The 18,240-nt window shown below is 40.1% G+C and overlaps 1 protein-coding gene across 1 annotated transcript in view; it reads left to right on the plus strand.

Annotated features, from left to right (window-relative positions):
* The window catches only part of POU2AF1 (POU class 2 homeobox associating factor 1), a 63,556-nt gene that overhangs the window by 30,547 nt on the left and 14,769 nt on the right, over positions 1-18,240 (plus strand). The window contains exons 2-4 of the mRNA XM_061368389.1: positions 2,849-2,924; positions 3,159-3,199; positions 17,822-18,092. Coding sequence (XP_061224373.1) covers positions 17,909-18,092 — 184 coding nt within the window. The 5' untranslated portion in view covers positions 2,849-2,924; positions 3,159-3,199; positions 17,822-17,908. The remainder of the gene's footprint in view (positions 1-2,848; positions 2,925-3,158; positions 3,200-17,821; positions 18,093-18,240) is intronic.

The raw sequence follows: 18,240 nt of genomic DNA on the forward strand, positions 1-18,240 counted from the left end.
GTCTTTATGATGCCTTGCTATAAATACCATAGCTACTCCTCCTTTCTTCTACTATCTATATGTTTCTGAATCTCAAGATTGAACTGTTTTGCTGTCTGCTATTCATGTCTTTGAAAATGTCTCTTTTTATCTCTCTCTAGCTTATCAGAATTATTAAGAGAGCTGTGAATTTAATTTAGACATCTGTACTAGAACAAAGCTCTGCTAAAATAGAAGGTTTTTGCTGGCTCTGCAGAGAATCGACTCAGTGTAGGGATGCACAGTCAGGGTTAATATTTTGTGTCCATGAGGTAGAGCCACAAACACCTATTCTTTTTCAGACTGGGCACTTGAGCAGTCTTCTCTATTTACAGTCTTTTATTTCTTTCTTCTTCTTTTTTTTTTTTTTCTTAAGGATCATTTATCTCTTAGTTATTGAAATACAATGGCGTGGCTGGCAGCCAGTCAAAATACCTCGTTTCTTCAAGTCTTTCACAATATTGTTTCACCTTTTAATTCCTGCCCCTGACAGACACAAGTGTATGGGATTTGCTGGTGTTCGGTTGGGATACTGTTGCTACTCAAAAAGTTTTGCTTGCTTGCATTGAGAAGTGAGTTATTCCATATGAACAAAGGTGGGGAAGTTGAGACTCAAACCCTTATGTTTTCAGATTATTTTCCTACAGGTCCTTTATTTGCAAATCCTTCTCTTCATCCTTGTCCTATCTTGACTGAGATGGCTATAACATGCTTAATAATCAGGTTTCTTTTTCCGTTTTATCTCAGACTTGATGGTGATCTAGTAGAGGATGTCATGTAAGAATACAAGATTGCTTTCTGCCATGTTTTATCTTATAGTTGTCTTAGGTCTGCCTTTTCTGGCACGGACTCAGTAAAGCACTTAAGTCAGGAAGTTAAGTGCTAGCCTGTCATAAACCATAAACATGTGCTCCTTGAATTGGGGCCCTTGCACTTTTTCTTTATGGTAGTTATATATTCCATGAAGTTCCTTGGTGTACCAGTTTTGGCATGTATACAAAGGTGTTGAGTTTGCTCTTTAAAGACATGTGATGATGCCAGAATAACTGGGTACATCTAGCTGGGCTTGACACAGGCTCAGTTATGGCAAACACAAAGAGAAGTTTGGTGATTGTCCACTGGATTGCTTATGGGGAGCAACATGTGAGGGGAGAAAACACTAAGATGCAAATTGTGTAGGTAGCTATGATAGTTCAATTCATATAACACACTGCACCAGTCAAAAACTATGAGTTCTGTGTGTGAAAGGGTGACATGGGGGACATTTAATCCCATATATGACTCCTCATCTCCTATGCTCTGCTTCGCCTGATATGTTTTTTGGAATCTAAACCTTCTGTCTGGGTGTCTGATTGTCTATGAGATATCAGAAGATTGTGTTCAAATGAATCTATGTATAAAGAGCAAGGGCTGTTTCATGTCCTGCTTTTATTCCCTATAGAGCAGCCTATTAGTCATCCAGCAAGCCAGAGCAGCTGAATGAACCAAGAATTAAGATGGACCAAATTGCAAATGCTCTCCTATTAGCTGCAGTTAGCTACATAAAAATTTGCTTATTTAGAGTTAATAATTAAAGTAATTCATAAGTGGGGACAAGAAAATAAAGGTCCTAAATCCATTTTTCCCTTCTGGACAAACACATTGAAAGTCACAAACAACAATGGTTTGTAATCTGGGGTCAAGTTTCAGAGGCTTTTTCCCATACACTGAGATTATATTTCACTCCCAATGGCCTTCATCCAGGTTCTTTCAACACCAGGGAAATGAATCCTACTGAGGTCAGCTAACACAGTCCTACCATGGCTAAATAAGAGAAGAGAGAAATGATTTTGTGCAGACCTAAAAGTGCTACTTGCCTTGTGTATGGTTGGGCACGATTCTGACTAGACTATGTAACACAAGCCACTGATTATGGTAATTTCCACTGTAGCTGGGTCAGTATGGGAAAGAAGGGGCAAGTGCCCTTTAACTTGCTCTCACAGAGATGGGTAGGGTCAGGATGTTACTTTGCTCTTTGGCAGTTATTAGAAATGTGATGCTGGATCTTTCCTGATTAGCTTAGAAGTGTAAAGCTCCTTGAGCTTTCCTCTCACTTACAGAATTTATGCTGTTTGTATCTGAAAATGCATCACACTTTTCTGAAATGTACCTAAAAAGTCCTATCTGAAGCAAGCATATAATACTAGGTCTTTACAGCCAACAGTGGGGAAGATCAGAGATGCTGGAGCTATTGTTATTGCTTGTGGTATTACTGCTCCTTTGCTGAAACAGGAGCAAAAATACTGTTATCCCCTATCCTCAACCTAAAGCTGTCACTTTGCAAATGGGGAAATAATGTTAGATATTAATAAAATAAAACAAACCAACAAACATTTCCTGTAGAAAACGAAGGCAGGAATTCACTAAGATTCTGGCTGGCCTGAGAGGACACAGCAAACAAACCCCTTCTTATGGTGAGTAGTTGAGTTCATGCTATCCGAAGTTAACACTTAATGGTGAAATTTGATCCAGGCATTGCTATACTAATCTCTGGATAATAACACAATGAATAAGAGCAGAACCCTGAAAAACAACTCTGTAAAATTTCCGAGGTTACTGAACTACTTTATTTGTTCACTGTTGTGTATAGTATTGCTTTTTGGTTTTCTTTAATAATTGTGACATCAGGTATTTATCTAAAAATGAGGAAGTCCACCCTATTTATCAACACAGCTAAGAACTGCATTCAGCAGCATCCAGTTTCTTTGTAGTAGAATAAACTAAGTGTTTTATGTATGCACAGCTCTCTCGTGACGTAGCTTTAATAACCAAGCCTTTATGTTCTTTTAAGCTTAGGCAGAAAGTTTCAGGAGAAATATCACAATAGGACTGGGATGTATGAGGGATCTCACAGGGGCCAAAGACTGGTGAGGTATATAGGATTATAAGGTCTCAGTACAGAACTTTAAGAGAATGCTTGCTGACCTTTATGGGGCCTATTCCTGTTACAGCTGAGCACGTGCTTAAACAGCTTCCTGAACTGAGACTTAAGCAGTAACACAGTTCTGGGTGTACTTAAAGTGTATTAATCAGCCACAGCGCTTGGTGGAGGGGAGAAAATGTACTAAGCATTCAATTATTGCTTCCTCCTTATGTTTCAGAATTGCATTCCTTTTTCATTGAAGTCAAGGAAAGCCTTGGGGTAGATAGAAGTTGTGACAGTAACCAAAGCCTAAGTAAAACACAGTGTTTGCATGCAGCTTGTGAAGCATTTGGTAGTTCTGTTTCAAAGGTGGATGTGTTGCTCGAGCAGTTGTAGAACTTTGAACTGTTTAATTGTCACAGCAACTATTGCATGGTACACAGCAACAGCTTGAAAACATCTGTCTGCAGTTGTTAAACAGGCAGAAATGTGGAGTGATGGTCCAGAGCTTTTCTGTTATAATGCAGGACAGCCAAATACAGCAACTCAGTGCTTATTTCTCCAGGCACCTCTGTTCAGACTTTCTTCCCAGAAAATTAAAAGCTTTCTGTTGTGGATATGAGCTCCCAGAGAAGCTCCCCATTTCACACCATCTTTTGCCAGCTACAGTTGCTTGTGTACAATAAGCTTTATCTAGTCAAGCATGCCACGTGCTGCAGAAAAATCACGTCTCTCATAACCCTCCAGTACTAGTCCATGAGTAAATCTTCATTCTGTACAACTCATGTCTCCTGGAAATCCATCTAAGAAGACAAATTAGAAAAATGCTATTCTTGAGTGGTTATATTTTATGGCAATATATTTATTTGTGATAAGAGCAATTTACTTAGGATTGTTCTTGCTATAGTCCATATCATTTGCCTGAGCCATGAATAAATAAATGATTGTTATGGCAGCTTTTGAGGCTCTCTCTGACCAAACCAGTCTAACCTGGCACTTGTTTGGGTTGGTTTCTTGCCACGTGTAATTTTTTTCTCTTGAGCAGTAAGTTCCCATGAAAGTGCCAGTATATTCCCCCTTGTTGAGAGTTAATATTTCATTAGCATAAATCATTTCATATCTTGTGAAGTCTGACCTAGTTTCTCTGAGTACAAACCTGTATCAAATCCTTCTTTGTCATTTGTATTGCTGGGTAAATTCCAGTACCACTGCTTTATGCTATATAGCTACTGTCTCTACAATTTCTGCTCTTCAGACTCAGAGCTCCTATCTCTGTCAGCAAGTCCTCCTTTCACCTAAGGATTACACAGACACAGAAGAAATCAAAACACCAAACTCCATAGCATGATACCTATGATATTTTCATGGTGTACTGGTGCTCCCTTGGAGAACAGGAACCAGGTGATGGAAATGCCCACAAGAAAAATTTTACTCTCATCAGGAGAGCATATGTGTCTCACTTCAGACCACAGTCTTAGTTGCTTTAAATTAGGGAAGTTCCACTGGTTCTAGCAAGGCTTTGCTTAACTGAGCCAATGCACACAGCAAAAGTGCCGTATTCCTACGGTAAACTGCATCACGTTCCAAAAATCCATACTTATCAAGAAACAGAGGTGAAAGATGACGCAACTTCATAGGATACGTAACTGACTGAGAGTACGTTTGTGTAGGGAAATGAGAAAATGCAAAAATACAGGTGTTGCTTGGAATTTGCTCCTCTTTATCCAGGGTTAAGAGGCTAATGGAGGCACAACTAACACAAGGAGATCCTGCTTAAAAAAAATAAAAGAAAAAAAAGACTAAAATAAAAGAAGAATTAAATATTTACCTACTAAAAGAAATGCCAATTGACAGATTAAATATGCAAGTTCTTTGTTATCATTCCAATAATTCCAGAACAAAAAGTTGGAGCTGAAGGAGGAGCAAATACCTGGTACAAGCCTTACACCTGTGCAAAGCAAGAAGAGACTTGCCACCTGCATTTCTCTTTGGAATAATGACCCCTAGAAAGTCTGCAACTCTTTCTCAGTCCTTCTGTACCCTTTTCTATCTCTGGTGCATTTTTTTATCCTCTTGCTGCTTGTATATATTAAAGGAATTACTGAGAGGAACTGAGCTATCTAATCTGTGAATTCCCACATGGAAGTAAACCAAGCCAACATAACTAAATTGCTTTTGAGGGACCTAGACAGATTCACACTCCTGATGGAGTGGTCACTGATGTAAGTGGTATGTGAACAGACATTTCTGATGTATTTGTTGTTAGCTTTGGTGTGATTGAGGAACTACGGGTCCAGCTTTATGTGGGATATATGCCTAAGAACCACAGAAGTTCAAGTTTTTTCAGTATTGAATGTGCTTGAGCTTCCGTGGGTAATGGATGCTCTAAACTGTGCACTGAGTGAAACTTTCTGGAAGAAATCCTGTTGTTTCAGCCCTTCTCAGGCTATTGCTTTGATCTCTGAATAACTCATGTCCTATTCTCTAGCCACTGAAAAAGAACCTAGTATTCAGTGAAAAGAGGCTAGAGATGGCCTCATGTGTTTGGGAGGCTTTTTTCTGTTGTAAGTGATTACATCTACATCCCCTACTTGTGATGTGGTATGTAGTAATACTGGAAGCTCCATACTTTCTATCCCCACATGATAATTTGCACCAACAGTCACAATCAGATCATGGTGACCTAGTACTGTTGAGCAGTGTCACCTTGATTTGGTGGCAGCTTTTCATGACTCTGCAAGTTCAATGCATTCACACAAATAGTCTTCTTAAGGGGCTATATGGATGTATGTTTTAATTTGCATTTCCACTTAATAAAGAGCAGGGAAATTACTAGTTAGCAGAAGTTGGTGGGTGAATTGCTATTCCATTTGTAAGTGTCCAAACCTACCCTGATTTTAAGAGCAGTGTTTCTGTTGGTTTTATAGGGTACTGTGCAGGGATGGGAGGTACCCTTTGAAGAGTACCAATACAATACATGGACAAGGACTCAACAAGCTGTTTTAGACTTCTGCAAGGCTCAAAGGCATAGCTTGCAAGTAGCTCATAGTGTAGTATGTGTATAAATATTTTAATATTCAGAGAACACTTCATTTTCTTGAATTATTGGAAAGCTTGAAAATCAGTCCATGCAATAGAAATAAATTCTTGAGTCTCAGACTCAGTCCCTTAAAACAAACATTTAAATAATCTTTTTAAAGCACCAAAAAGGGATTCTCCCTTAATTTTTCTGCCCCCCCCCCCCCCCCGAATCCTTCTTATACAAGCAGTATTATGCAAACAGACTGCAAGTGCCCTAGTAACCCCGTAAACCACAACAGCCAGAGACACGTGCTGGAAAAACATACAGGGAATATGCAGTGTGCACATCAGATGGCACTGGGAGCTTTTACAGTCAGAATAAGAGAACTTAAAGCGCTATTAGCTAGACATTTGATGCATCAACATGAAAGGGAAAACTTTTGTGCTCAGCAGATTAGGCTGAGCTGAGAAAGATTTCTGCTGAGAAATCTTTTGAATTCAGAATTGTTCCTTAATGTTGTGCATGCAAATTAGTGGCTTCTCCTTTAGTGAAGTTTCACTGGAAATCAGGTGTCAAAGATGTTCTTTCCTAGTTGGCCTCACTTTTTGAGGCTGGGTCTTGATGCTGAAGTAAGTGCATGGGAGAAGACAACTGCTGAGACTTCTCTTGCTGAGCGCCTTCGTATCTACTCATGAGATCTTGCTGCAGCTGAGGTTATTATATGTTGTTGCAAATAAACCAACGACTTCTTTTTCTTGACTACTTGTAGGTAAAGAGGATTTCAGTTTGCATTGCTCATGCCCTCTCTGTTGAGGGTGCAAATCGAGGGCAGATTAATGCTAGTGTGCATGGCAGGCTTTCAGAGGCAGATGTTTTTATGCTAAGACTTAAGCTAAGAGTGCTAGTGTTGGTGAGGCACTGGAGTAATACTACACCTCTCAGTAATAGTGAGCTTCATCCAATCCTTCATTGCACTCTGTGGCTTTCTGTACATACTGCTTTCCCTCAGGACAAATTGTTTTTGTTACAGCAAGCTGAATGGCAGCTGATATAATCAGTAATACCCCGAGCGATAATTCTGCAGGGCTGTAACTTGCATTGGCTGCTGTGTTTGTTCTTCCCAGGGAGTGAAGTATTTAACAAAGAAATGGACAATGCTGTAAATATATTGCTCAATAGGATAGCTTCTGCATGCATTTTGAAGACAGAAAACCGAATGTATGTGATACCATCAAACTGCTTGATTCCAAAACCTGCTGCTCCTTAAAATGTCAGCTCTCTAACCTTCAGACACAAGTTTTAACCTCTGCATTCCTGGGGATGCTGCTAGAACCAACTGTGCTTTAGGGAAATGGAGAAACCCACTAGAGGAGGAACGATGTCTGTGTTATATTTTACATGCTGCTGAAAGCTCTTCCTGACAGCTCAGGAAGGGCTGTGTATGTGCAGGACTTAAACTAATCCACCCTGCTAAGAGCTTATGCTTGGTGCAAGGCCAGTTGAGTTGCTATAGCTTTGGCTGGCACAGGACCCAGGAAGGTTTGTTTCTGTGTACTTGTGAAGACCCACCTAGCTGTGATCTGGGGGAGTGGGTTTGTCTAGTGTCAGATTCATAGCTCTGATATCAGCATGATGTGAACTTGAAGAAAGGTCTTTGGTCCCTGCGGTTGAATTTCATATGCCTTAAATTCAGTATCAATAAACTAGACATGGAAGCTGCATCTGGTCATCTAAGTTCCATTTACAGTCAAGAAAGAAACAGGCATCCTGGGGGAATTCATCTTAACTCAGATGGGGTTGCATGAATTAGCTGTTGGAAGTTGTGTTTCTCTGGACTAGAGACGGGGTATGTAAGCACTTAACTAAGTTTCTCTTCACTATCAGTGTAATGGGTGTGTTAATATCACTCATCTTAAGGGTTTTTTTGCTGTTTGTTAGCAACTGAAGGCACTCATATTTTTTCCATGATCTATGCTCAGGAAAGTATAGTTTGAGGCATCTGGCCTGTGCTACAAGAGAAACAATAGCATGTTGTTAACACTTTCTGAAAGATCCTCATACCTCAGACCTGGCAATGAAGTGCCATAAGAGGCATTTTACTTGCTGTTACTGTTTCACCATCTTCTCTGAGAAAGTTATCAATTTGCTCTTGAGAGATTGAGCAAATCTTACTTTTCTTGCAGGACAAGGGGTTGTTTTCAGCATGAGTCAACAGCAATAGGCTATACTTCATTAGGCCACTTATGCCTTGAGCCAGATCCAAGCAGTCAGAAAAATGTAATGGTCCCCATAAAACATGTCACAGTCAAAAAAATGAAATGGTCCCCATAAAACATGTTGTGTCTTGCCTTATTGTGCTTCTACTGCAAACTTCCTAGCTGCTAAGTGCCATCTCTAAAGGAGGAATGGAAAAGGGGCAATCAAGAAATTCTGGCCACTGGGTTTCATGCCTTGTGCAGAAGACAGACCCAGCATGTTCATGTGAAATCAACATTAGGGTGTGACTGGATTTATCTTTGCCAAGTCTTGAGGACACCCAGGTTGAGGGACATAGGTGATGTGTTAACCTCAAGTATGGGTGAAGAGGGAATACAGTTGTGACCTGGCCCTTCTTCTGTCTGCTCAGGCCCTTCTCAGCCTCTTCTCCTCCCCACCTCACCTATTTTCTGTTGTCAGCAGCTGGGTTTGTTTTGGCTTTTAATGCCTAAAGATACCTGGAATACTCTGCATGCTTTGCTGCATAGTTTGTGCTTTAGTAATTCCAGAAGCAGATGTCCCCCAGTGGAGATCTTTGAGCCACAGTAGAGACAGGTCCTGGAAATCATGGAGCACACAACAAGCCGTGTTAGCCTGTGTTAATTTCCAGCAAGATTCTCGCCTGGTAAGGTGCTGAGTGTTGCTGCAAAAGCTATAAAATAGATAGGTTTGTGTGGCCCTGGAACCAGCATTAATATTATTGAAGATTTTGTTCACTATTTTCCCACTGAACAGACATGGAACAGCAAAAAAAAAAATCTTCCCTTGTTTGGTAGCTGGTATCAGAAATTCCAGATAAGAGGAAATGGCAACAGATGGTATGGTAGAGCTTTTGTCCAAGTTGGGGAGTAGTAACTTTGGTTAGTAAACTAACTTCCTTCTGAACAGACAGATTTCCTAGGGTCCTCTTTCCAAAGCTTATTGTCCCAGAAAGTTCTTCTTTTACGTCTTCTCCCAAAGTAGTAAGGGTGTGATATAAACCAGAAATTTCTGTTGGTTGCAGAGGATGGGGTGTAGTACAAGCTTATGGAGAGAAGGGCTTGAAAGTTATCAGAGGTACATTCTAATCTGCTAATGGGGTTGTCTAATGAGCAGGAGCTTTCTGCAACTGTGGTTGTGAAATGATTATGACTGCTAAAATCCCTGTGTGACTACAGTCAAATGACTTAAACCACAACCAGTCATCACTGAGGCATACGCTTAATACTAACGACGAGTGTAAGCTTTCATCCCAGCTAATATATTGCACACTTGAAATGAAGTACAGGCTTAATGGTAATGCAGTGAAATATTTAGTACCTTCATCTTTCAATTCCTGTAATCATTTAGGAAGAAAAGCAGCAGCCATGACTTTTCAAGCTCATGAAGTGTTACAAGGTGTGATTTGTTGTCAACAGGCTTAAAAAGTGCAGTGTCACAACAGAACATTACCGTCATGACTGAGATCTCTGTGGAAAGGGATCATATATGTTACAAGAACAGTTTATGCCAGTAAGCTGGTTTTAATGTTTAGGCATTAAATTCTGTATTATTGTTCTATGAAGAAATGAGTTTAGGGGTACTTGTTTTCTAATGTCTTGAAAGGAACTGATTTTCACCAAAAAAAAAAAGAATGTTTGGTTTTGGTAGAGCACTGTTGTGCTTTGGGTGTTTATGTCTCAGTTAAAAGGCTGAAATGTTCCATTTGTTATGGCTGATAAGAAAATGCATTTAGTTTCTACTGAACTGAGCATATACAAAGCTTGAAAGGGAAACGGAAAACAATGTTTTCCCCTATATGAAAATATTCAGCATCTCAGTTCAGTGTTTGTTCACTTGTTTTGAATGTTTCGTTAATTTCTTACAAAGAAGAAACAAATCAGAATAACTGAGTCATACTATTTTCACAACATTGAGATGTTTAGTTGGGAAAGTCCAGGTTTACCTCACTGTAACAACTTATGATTGGAATAGAAGGATCTGATTTGTTTTGTTTTCCTGTGATGTTATCAGATAGAACAGAAAACTTTATGTAAATTCTGGAGCCTTAAGCACCACCAGCATAATGCAGATATTTGTGCCGTGCCCCCTGACCTTGTGCCTTCCAAAGATTGATTTCTGCTGCTGGCTGAAGAGAAATTAATTCTTGACATAAATAGACAAAGTTCCTATTTCTGTCTGTCAGGCTCCAACGAATTTCTTCCCTGTTCCATGCACAGGCTTGACTGTGATAAAGGTGCAGAATGTGTTGACTAGAGAGCCAAGTGTTCACCTTCCTACCTGGTCCTTGCAAATGGCAGCTGGGGGAGTATGTGTGTGTGTGTGTGTATGTGAGGGGATAGGCTGCATTAGTCCATCAATTTTCTCCAAGAACAGAGAGGAAAATAGCAAATAGGTGATCTATGGCCAAGTGTTTCCCACAGTTTTCAGGGCAGTGTTGGCAACTTCTTCCTGAAAGCTGTGAATTTATTCTCCAGGTCATAGTGCGCCGGCATTTGGCATGCTTCTGTACGATGCATTTGAACTCAAAGAGATCCAGGTTTTTTGCCCTCGCTCCGTACAATTGTCAAGGAATAAATGATTTTAAAATTGTTTCATGTATAATCCACACTGTGTGGAGCTCTGTCCAATACAAAAATTCTGTGCTTCTGTAAGCATGAAGGCAACTTAAAATTCTTTCTTTGGAAATTACCTGACCTTGTCTAATCTGGAAAACAACAAAACAAAATCCCCAAACAAACAAGAAAACACCACCAGAAAAACCCCCAAAACAAAACTGACCCAATAGCTGCGTTTAGATCTCCCAAAAGGTTACAACTGCAGTTACAACTAGTGCACTGCAAAAGCAGACAGATCATATTGTAATCTAAAAAGGATTAACAAACCAGAATCTCTATGTTAGTTGGTATCTGGTGTTTTAATTAGATGTTGGCACTTTTTGGCGACATAAATACATGAAGTTGAAAGGAAAAAAAGCTTGAAATTTAGTGCATTCGGAAGTTATTTCCACTTTTGATCATATGCATTGTCATTTCTCCTTTGCTTCTTGCCATGCTGATATCCCTGGTAAGTTTTACTTATTCAGCATTTCACAGACAGGTTGTGTCAGGAGAAATCCCCAAATTCTTTCTGCAGAACTTGTACAAATGTATTTCACTTTGGATTTATGTTGACTAGAAGAAAAGCTGTTCCTCAAGCACAGTGTGAATGCATCTTCATTCATTAATCATAAACAGTCTTCCCATGGCCTTTTGCCAGGTAAGGGTACACCGCAATGCATCGCTGAATCACTCAGATGATGAGGAAGTGGACAGTAGCTATCAGAGGAGAAACGCAACTCGCACGATCTTTGCTATAAAAAGATTTTTCCAAAGAGACTTTTGCTAATATTTTCAAAACTAGTTGTGCATTTGGCTGTTGCACAGGGATTGCACTCAGAACACACATTTCTGGCTGTATTTCCCTACTTATTTTGATAAAATATTATTCTCACCTCCCCCCTAAAAAACCACCCAAAACAAAAGAACCAAACAATTAAGAATGCAAAAGAGTATGTAACTGTGATAGTCAGAACACTTGAAGTTTCTGTATCTCACACTAAAGGTGTAATCATTGAAGTTTATCAGAATTTGTCAGGCTTCAGTTGGAGTTCCTAAAATTCATTGAAAGCTCCTCTGTAGAAGCAAGCTGTAAAAGCTACATGAAGTTGATGAAATTGTACTAACTGTAATGTCTTACTGAAGAGGTGCTGGGTCATACAGTAACTGGTTATAGGACTGATAATGCAGGAGAGAGTATGTGTTTTATGAATTCTGATAACCAAGCCACCTTACAGGAGAGGGTTCATGAGGCCTGAGTTTCTCACGTGGTAAACTTTCAGCACCAATCTACCCCTGGCTCTAAGTACCTTAAAGGTGAAATCTTATGGGGTGTACAAAACTATGGACAGGTAAATAGAAACAAAGGAGAGGGTTAAATCAAGAATTAAGTGCCTTTGTTTGTACTTGCACCAGAATCATCAAGTACAGTAATAGCTGGTTTCTCTACCTGCATTTAATAGAATAAAACATTAGCCAGCGAGAGTCCCAGCCACTGAAGTAAAAGAGATGGGAGTTTTCATAACTGAGTCCTACAAAAGGAAAGCCCCTAAATTTCCGGAGAGCTGCCAATGTTAATCAAATGCTTTCTGTGCATCTGGAATGAAAGAAAATACCCTTATCTTTCTGCACTGCAATAGATCCCAGAGGGATTACTCAAAAATATGTAGGATAGGTGGTTAGCATTCAATGCTGTATTTTAAATGAGAATGCCAGAGAAGAACACGTTTGCGCAAGAATGATGCTACTGTTATCAGGTTAAGTCTGTTGCTGCTTCGTGTCCTTTCCAAAATGAAGATTCCAGATTTTCAATGGATATACAGTACAAGATCAAGAGAAGCAAAAGAGGTTGTTTCTGAATTACTTTTTGAGCTCATACCCTGATCTTCCCACTTTAAGTCACAGCAACAGGCTGTATTGTTTCCCTTACAGAATTGTTGGCATTGCCCATGAGACTAACAGCAAATCTTCTGTGCCTGAAGGGTTCTGAAATGATTCCAAAACTCTCATTTGCAGAGGGAATATTGTCATCCTTGCTGAGCATGGTGTTCCTCTGCTGCATTTCCAGCTCCTTTACTTGTGAGACACTCATTTCCATAATCTGTACAGAGTAGCAGTTGTTCTTCCGACTGTTGGTGTGTGTTAGGTAATGAGGTCTCTTTCTTTCGGGTCTCTGTGTGATTCCTGGCTGTAGGGAGTGTTAGAGAGGAGATTATCCAAGGCTGAGCTGAAAGATTTGGTATTTGTGCCTTTGCAAATCTCCTTCTCTTTGCTTTCTCAGGCCGGCAACCCAACTTCTGAGTCCTAAGCCCCATTTGGACTGAGAGCGAGGTGACCAGCAGGTGGCAGTTTCACCCAACTAATACAAATGCGTTAGGCAACAAAGAAATTTGTATGTAAATATGACCGCAAAAAATGATTTCTTGTGCTTTTACCTAAATTATAGCTTTTGCTTGTGCTTCATCGCCCCCTTGAATGATATTGACGACAGAATTTCAGGACAATGACAACTGCCATGAAGCAGTAAATATGGCTCTTAATGGAGTCGTTGGTGCAGTGTTGGACTCTAAATCAGTACTGGTTTTCATTCAGGAAAGAATTGCTGTAAGTGTATAGGGACTGTTTATTTTAGACAAGTGGGTCAGATAATTCAAATGTGGATATGCACCTCTGCATCCAAAGGCTGGTATATGTTTGAGTAGCTTTCTGAATGTGCCTGCTGCAAGCTTTCCACTGACTTGCAGAAACTGCAGATTACATCTCAGTAAATCCTGACTGAGCTGCAACATTTGCTCAAAGAAGTTACTTTTCTAAACACAAAATTATAGTTTTGTTTCATGGCATGAGAGAAATTTGTCACACTGGTTTCTTTTGAATGCCAACAGTTTGCTTTTGGACAAAATACAACTTTACACTGTCACAGTAATACCAAAAATGAAAAGGTATATATACATGGAGAACAGTGACTATAACAATAAAGGATCCACAAAGACTGACCGAAGTCTTTAGTGCAGCATGTTACTGGCTTCTATGCAGGACCACTGTAAAAGGAAACCTGTTTGAGAGTCCATTGGGAACATGGAGCAAACCTTTATGTTGCATCACTTTCATAACTGATGAATTCCCAAGCTTTCTTGCTGTCTCACAGTGCCAACTTCCAGAGCTAGTCATGCGATTTGTGTGCATAACATTCAATGATATTCTTAATCCTCTTTTCTCTTCATGAATCATTTGAGATCTTTTGATTTCTGTCAAATTCAGGTTTATTTTGGGGGTGGTTCTTCGTGTAATTTCTCAACAGATAGCTTGGATGGTTGTTTTTCACTGTGTTGGTGTGCACAAACTTTGGCAGCCTGTAAGTCACCAGACTAGTGTTACTGTAGGTGGGGAAGTTACCAAGATGCCTTCTCCTTTCACCCCTTAGCACCATCTGCTTTAGCAGCCACTATGTGACATGTGAAAGGAGGGAGGCTGTGCAACTGCTCTCAGTGCTAGCCTACCCAAGATCGTCTGTCAGCATCGTAGTCAGAGGCAAGCTTGCAAGATGCACAGCATAAACAAGCTAGTTCAAACACCTAACTGCAGAGAGAAGCTGCAGTGAGAAGGACTTGAGTACACAGTAGCATGCCTGTGGTCCCAGGCTAGCTTTGTGAGCAAGCACAGAGGCTTAGGCTTGTGGGACCATCACTGTTCTTGGTACTCTTGCTGGCTCAGTCAGCATTAGATCGCATCTCACTTGCAGGTGCAGTATGGACGCAGACTCTGTTGTGTGCTATTGTTTCTGTTGCCTGAGTTGGTACTGGAAACTTGAACTAGATGTGGCTGCTACTCACAGACAAACACCTGAGTGTCTGAGGAAAATGGGTAGGCTGCAAGCCGACAGTGCTGAACGTGGCCTCTGTGTGTGAGCACCAAGGACAGGGTAGATCTTAGACAATGTGTGCATGATCACTACAAACAGCTTGAATATTTAGCTGTAAGAAGTGATGGGGTGTTTTTGGTTGGGTGGGTAGGTGGGTTTTGTTGTTGGGTTTTTTCTGTTTGGGGTTGTGGTTTTTTTTGCAGGGGGTTAAAGCAGTCACAACTTGGAGCTCAGGAACAGGCCAGATGATCTCTCAAAGAGTATGAAGTACAAAAAAATCCTGGGAAGATATCTTCTAGAACTTACTCTGTGTTAGAAAACAAGTGATTGTTCATGGGAAACTCTCATTTAAGTGCAGACATGGTCTCAGTGTGAGAAGGATGCTTGGCTCAGGATTTTTACTTTCATTTCAGTCTAGAATTCAGAACTTTCTTGAGAATGCTGGGGAACAGCTTCACTTAGGCGTCTGTGTGCAGAAACTGTGAAGGATTTCATGTTCTCCTTTGCACCTCATGTTAGGCCCGATCAGTATGAGACATCTTCTTGTGTGAAAAAATATGTGCAGTAATCCCTGGAATGGATGTAGAATGTCCCAGGTTCAGATCCTCACTGACTGAGAGGTCAGGAGGGGCCGTGGTGATTTACACCGCTCAAGGACTTAATCTCTAGGGCTGAGCATATGTGAAGGCTGCATCATTTGTTCCTTATCAAAGCTGAGGTATGAATCAGAACTTGTTTCAGAGGGCAGAGTGGGAGGTGTGAGGCTGACATAAAAACGAAGAAAGAAGAATCACTGAGTTTATGGTACGATGCTTGTTTCAGTGTTACAGTGTATATGTATATATAAAAGAAAATGTAATACACTCCTCGGGAAGTGCATCATTAGTAAGAAGCCTTGTATATAGAAGGTTATCCCCAAAAGTTTGGCCTCTGTTCCCGATCTTACTGAAGTTACTTTTTGGAAAATGGTTCTTGGTTACTACTCCAAAAGTTTATCTGGTAACTATATGTAAAATATGGAAATGGATTATTATCAGCCCCCAGAATAGCACTGGCTCTTTCATCTGTGGAAAACATGCCCTTTTTTGCAACTTCCTCATTTTAGATGTTTATTACAACAAGACTTTATCTGCCAGGCATTATATGTTTAAAGTATTGATATAAAAACATTGAAACTAGTTTAATCCTGACTTCATTTTATCCACTGCTTTTCGAAGCATAATAGAAGTATAGTTAAAGTTGAGATGATATACATATATAGATTTCTTAAATTAGAGTCTGTATATTTACTTTCATTTATTATGGAGCCTGCCTTCACATATATGTAAGACCTGGTGCGTATAAATCTAAGACTGTGCTTCTACTACCCTGCAAAGGACAAATGTACACAGAGTGTGTTCTGTGCTTAAAAATAAGGTCTTATACCTGGCAGAAAACTGCCTAAAAACTTCCTTTGCTATGCTGCTTTCCAGCAGCTCAGAATTCAGGTATTTCCAGAAGAAAACTGCAACAGAATACTGTTCTAAACACCTTCTGACATTGTCTCATGCACTGACTCAAGGCAAACTCCAGGAAGCTCCTCCAGTTTTTCCTGAGATTGCCTTGTGCTGTAAGCTTTAAGTAAATCTAAGTACATGATCAGGCCTTGGCTTTCAAAGAACATAATTTGTCAGGAAAAGATTTCCTGCTGCATTACAAGCATTTATCATAATTATACAAATTTAAGAGGCTTCTAAAATGAAGTTCCATTAGTTCAGGGAGAAATATGGTATCAGTTTTGTATTGGAGGTATTAGAATCCTTAAATTCTTCCTGCTTTGGTATAACCTAAATGCCACTGAAGCCAGTTTCAGTATTCTTCTTTGTTTCTGGCTACACTGGGCTATGAGTTAGACTCTAGCTTACCTGCCCATCTACGAAGTATTAGCTAACAGACTGCCTGCTATTACTAAGCACTTCAACAGCAGAGAGGATGTTACATTGTGTGGCTGGTAGTAAGCATTAATAGGGATATGCAAAACATGGCTAAACAATGTCCTTGTTTCTGAGAACTAAGGGGTAGCTGCTATTTTGGAGGGCAACAATGTGGAGGTACACATTCCTTATATCTTTCCACTCTGTATGCTTTGGGGTTTGCTTCTTCGTGGTTTCTGGACAAATCTTTGAGGGAATACAATTAAGCATTCATCTTCATTTGACTAATCTGAGGTTTTCCATTAAATGCAACCCTAATGGTATGTTGCAAAATGGTTGACAAATTGGACCTACTCCTGAGAGGTGTTTGGAATCCCTGAAAGGATGAAATACTTTCAATAATCTCCTCGCCGAATAACTGACCAGATTCTGCCTCATGCTTTATATGATAGAAATTCGTGAGAGCAAACCTTGGAGCTGTGGCAATTCAGTGATTGAAAACAGGAGAGGAAGGTAGGAATGCCAGAATCCTAAGCTCACTGTGCAGCTTCCAACAGATAGTTCTCTGGGAATGAAGCTCCTGACTAGGGGTTACTTGTGAAAATTCATCATGGTCTCATTTTTAGAGGAAAGAATGTTAAGAGATTTAAGAGGTTCATGCAATGGTATGAAGAGGTAAGATATCATAGTGCTATTATTAATGCGAAGAACATTCTTGAACCCCTGTGGCAAGCCTCTCCTAGGCTTTCTTTGGCTTTGCAAGCTATTTTGGAAGGGTCGCCTCTTATTTAGTAGGAAGTGTTGTATTTTGATACAAAACAAACCAGAAAAAGGCTTCTTTTTAAAATGACAGACACCCTCGTTTAATGAGGCTTGAAGTGTTTACAGGTGTTTCCTCATAAGTTCAAACTTAGTGGCCCCAGGGAGTTCAGATTCTCATAAGGCAGGAGCAAACACTCCAGTTTTGTATTTTAAAAGTGTTGCACATTTAAAGGGGCAGGTGGGCTAGTTCAGTCTTGCTGAAGTGTATGGAGACAATAGTTGTGCTATCTGGAACAGCAGAATGCTGTCTTATGTGAAACAAGACCATCCTTAGTGCCACAGAAGGTCAAAATCTTACTAAAAGACTCTTGTGATTTTTCTGCTGTACAGCCTTTTGGCCTAATCTTGCAGACCTATGGGAAAATCCCCATGAGTGGCAGATTCCAGGGTTGGTTGTTCAAATACATTTTGGTAATATCAAGTGCCTTCTTTGTGCATAATACCTTCCAGAGTTCACTGCTATTGGAACTGCTTAGCATCACGAAGAACAACATAGAGCAAGGGAAACTATAGAAGTGGTTGTGGTTGGAAGATGTGATGACATCACAGGGTTCAGCGGGAACATGGGGCTTTAAAAAAGCTCAAAGAAACATCCTGACAGTCAGTTATCACATCCCCGTAAAGGAGTCAAAGCACACGTTAGGTATTAAAAAGCCACCCATCTTCATCAAAGAGAGAAAAAAAGACTCCATCCTGACACAGAATATGCACTGGCAAAAATGTAAGTGACCTCCGATTTGTTTTTTCGTAACTGTGGTAATATCTGAAGATTGTAATGAATAAATGAGCATTAACATAGCATGGGAGATAATACTCATGAAGAGAGGCATGTCTCGAGAGGCAAATGATAAGGCATGATGCTAATTTTC

This window comes from Neopsephotus bourkii, unplaced genomic scaffold (genome assembly GCF_033783945.1).
Source record: "Neopsephotus bourkii isolate Nb327-2 ecotype Australia unplaced genomic scaffold, CSIRO-AGI_Nbou_v1 NB_1433, whole genome shotgun sequence".
In the NCBI taxonomy this organism is placed as follows: domain Eukaryota; kingdom Metazoa; phylum Chordata; class Aves; order Psittaciformes; family Psittacidae; genus Neopsephotus; species Neopsephotus bourkii.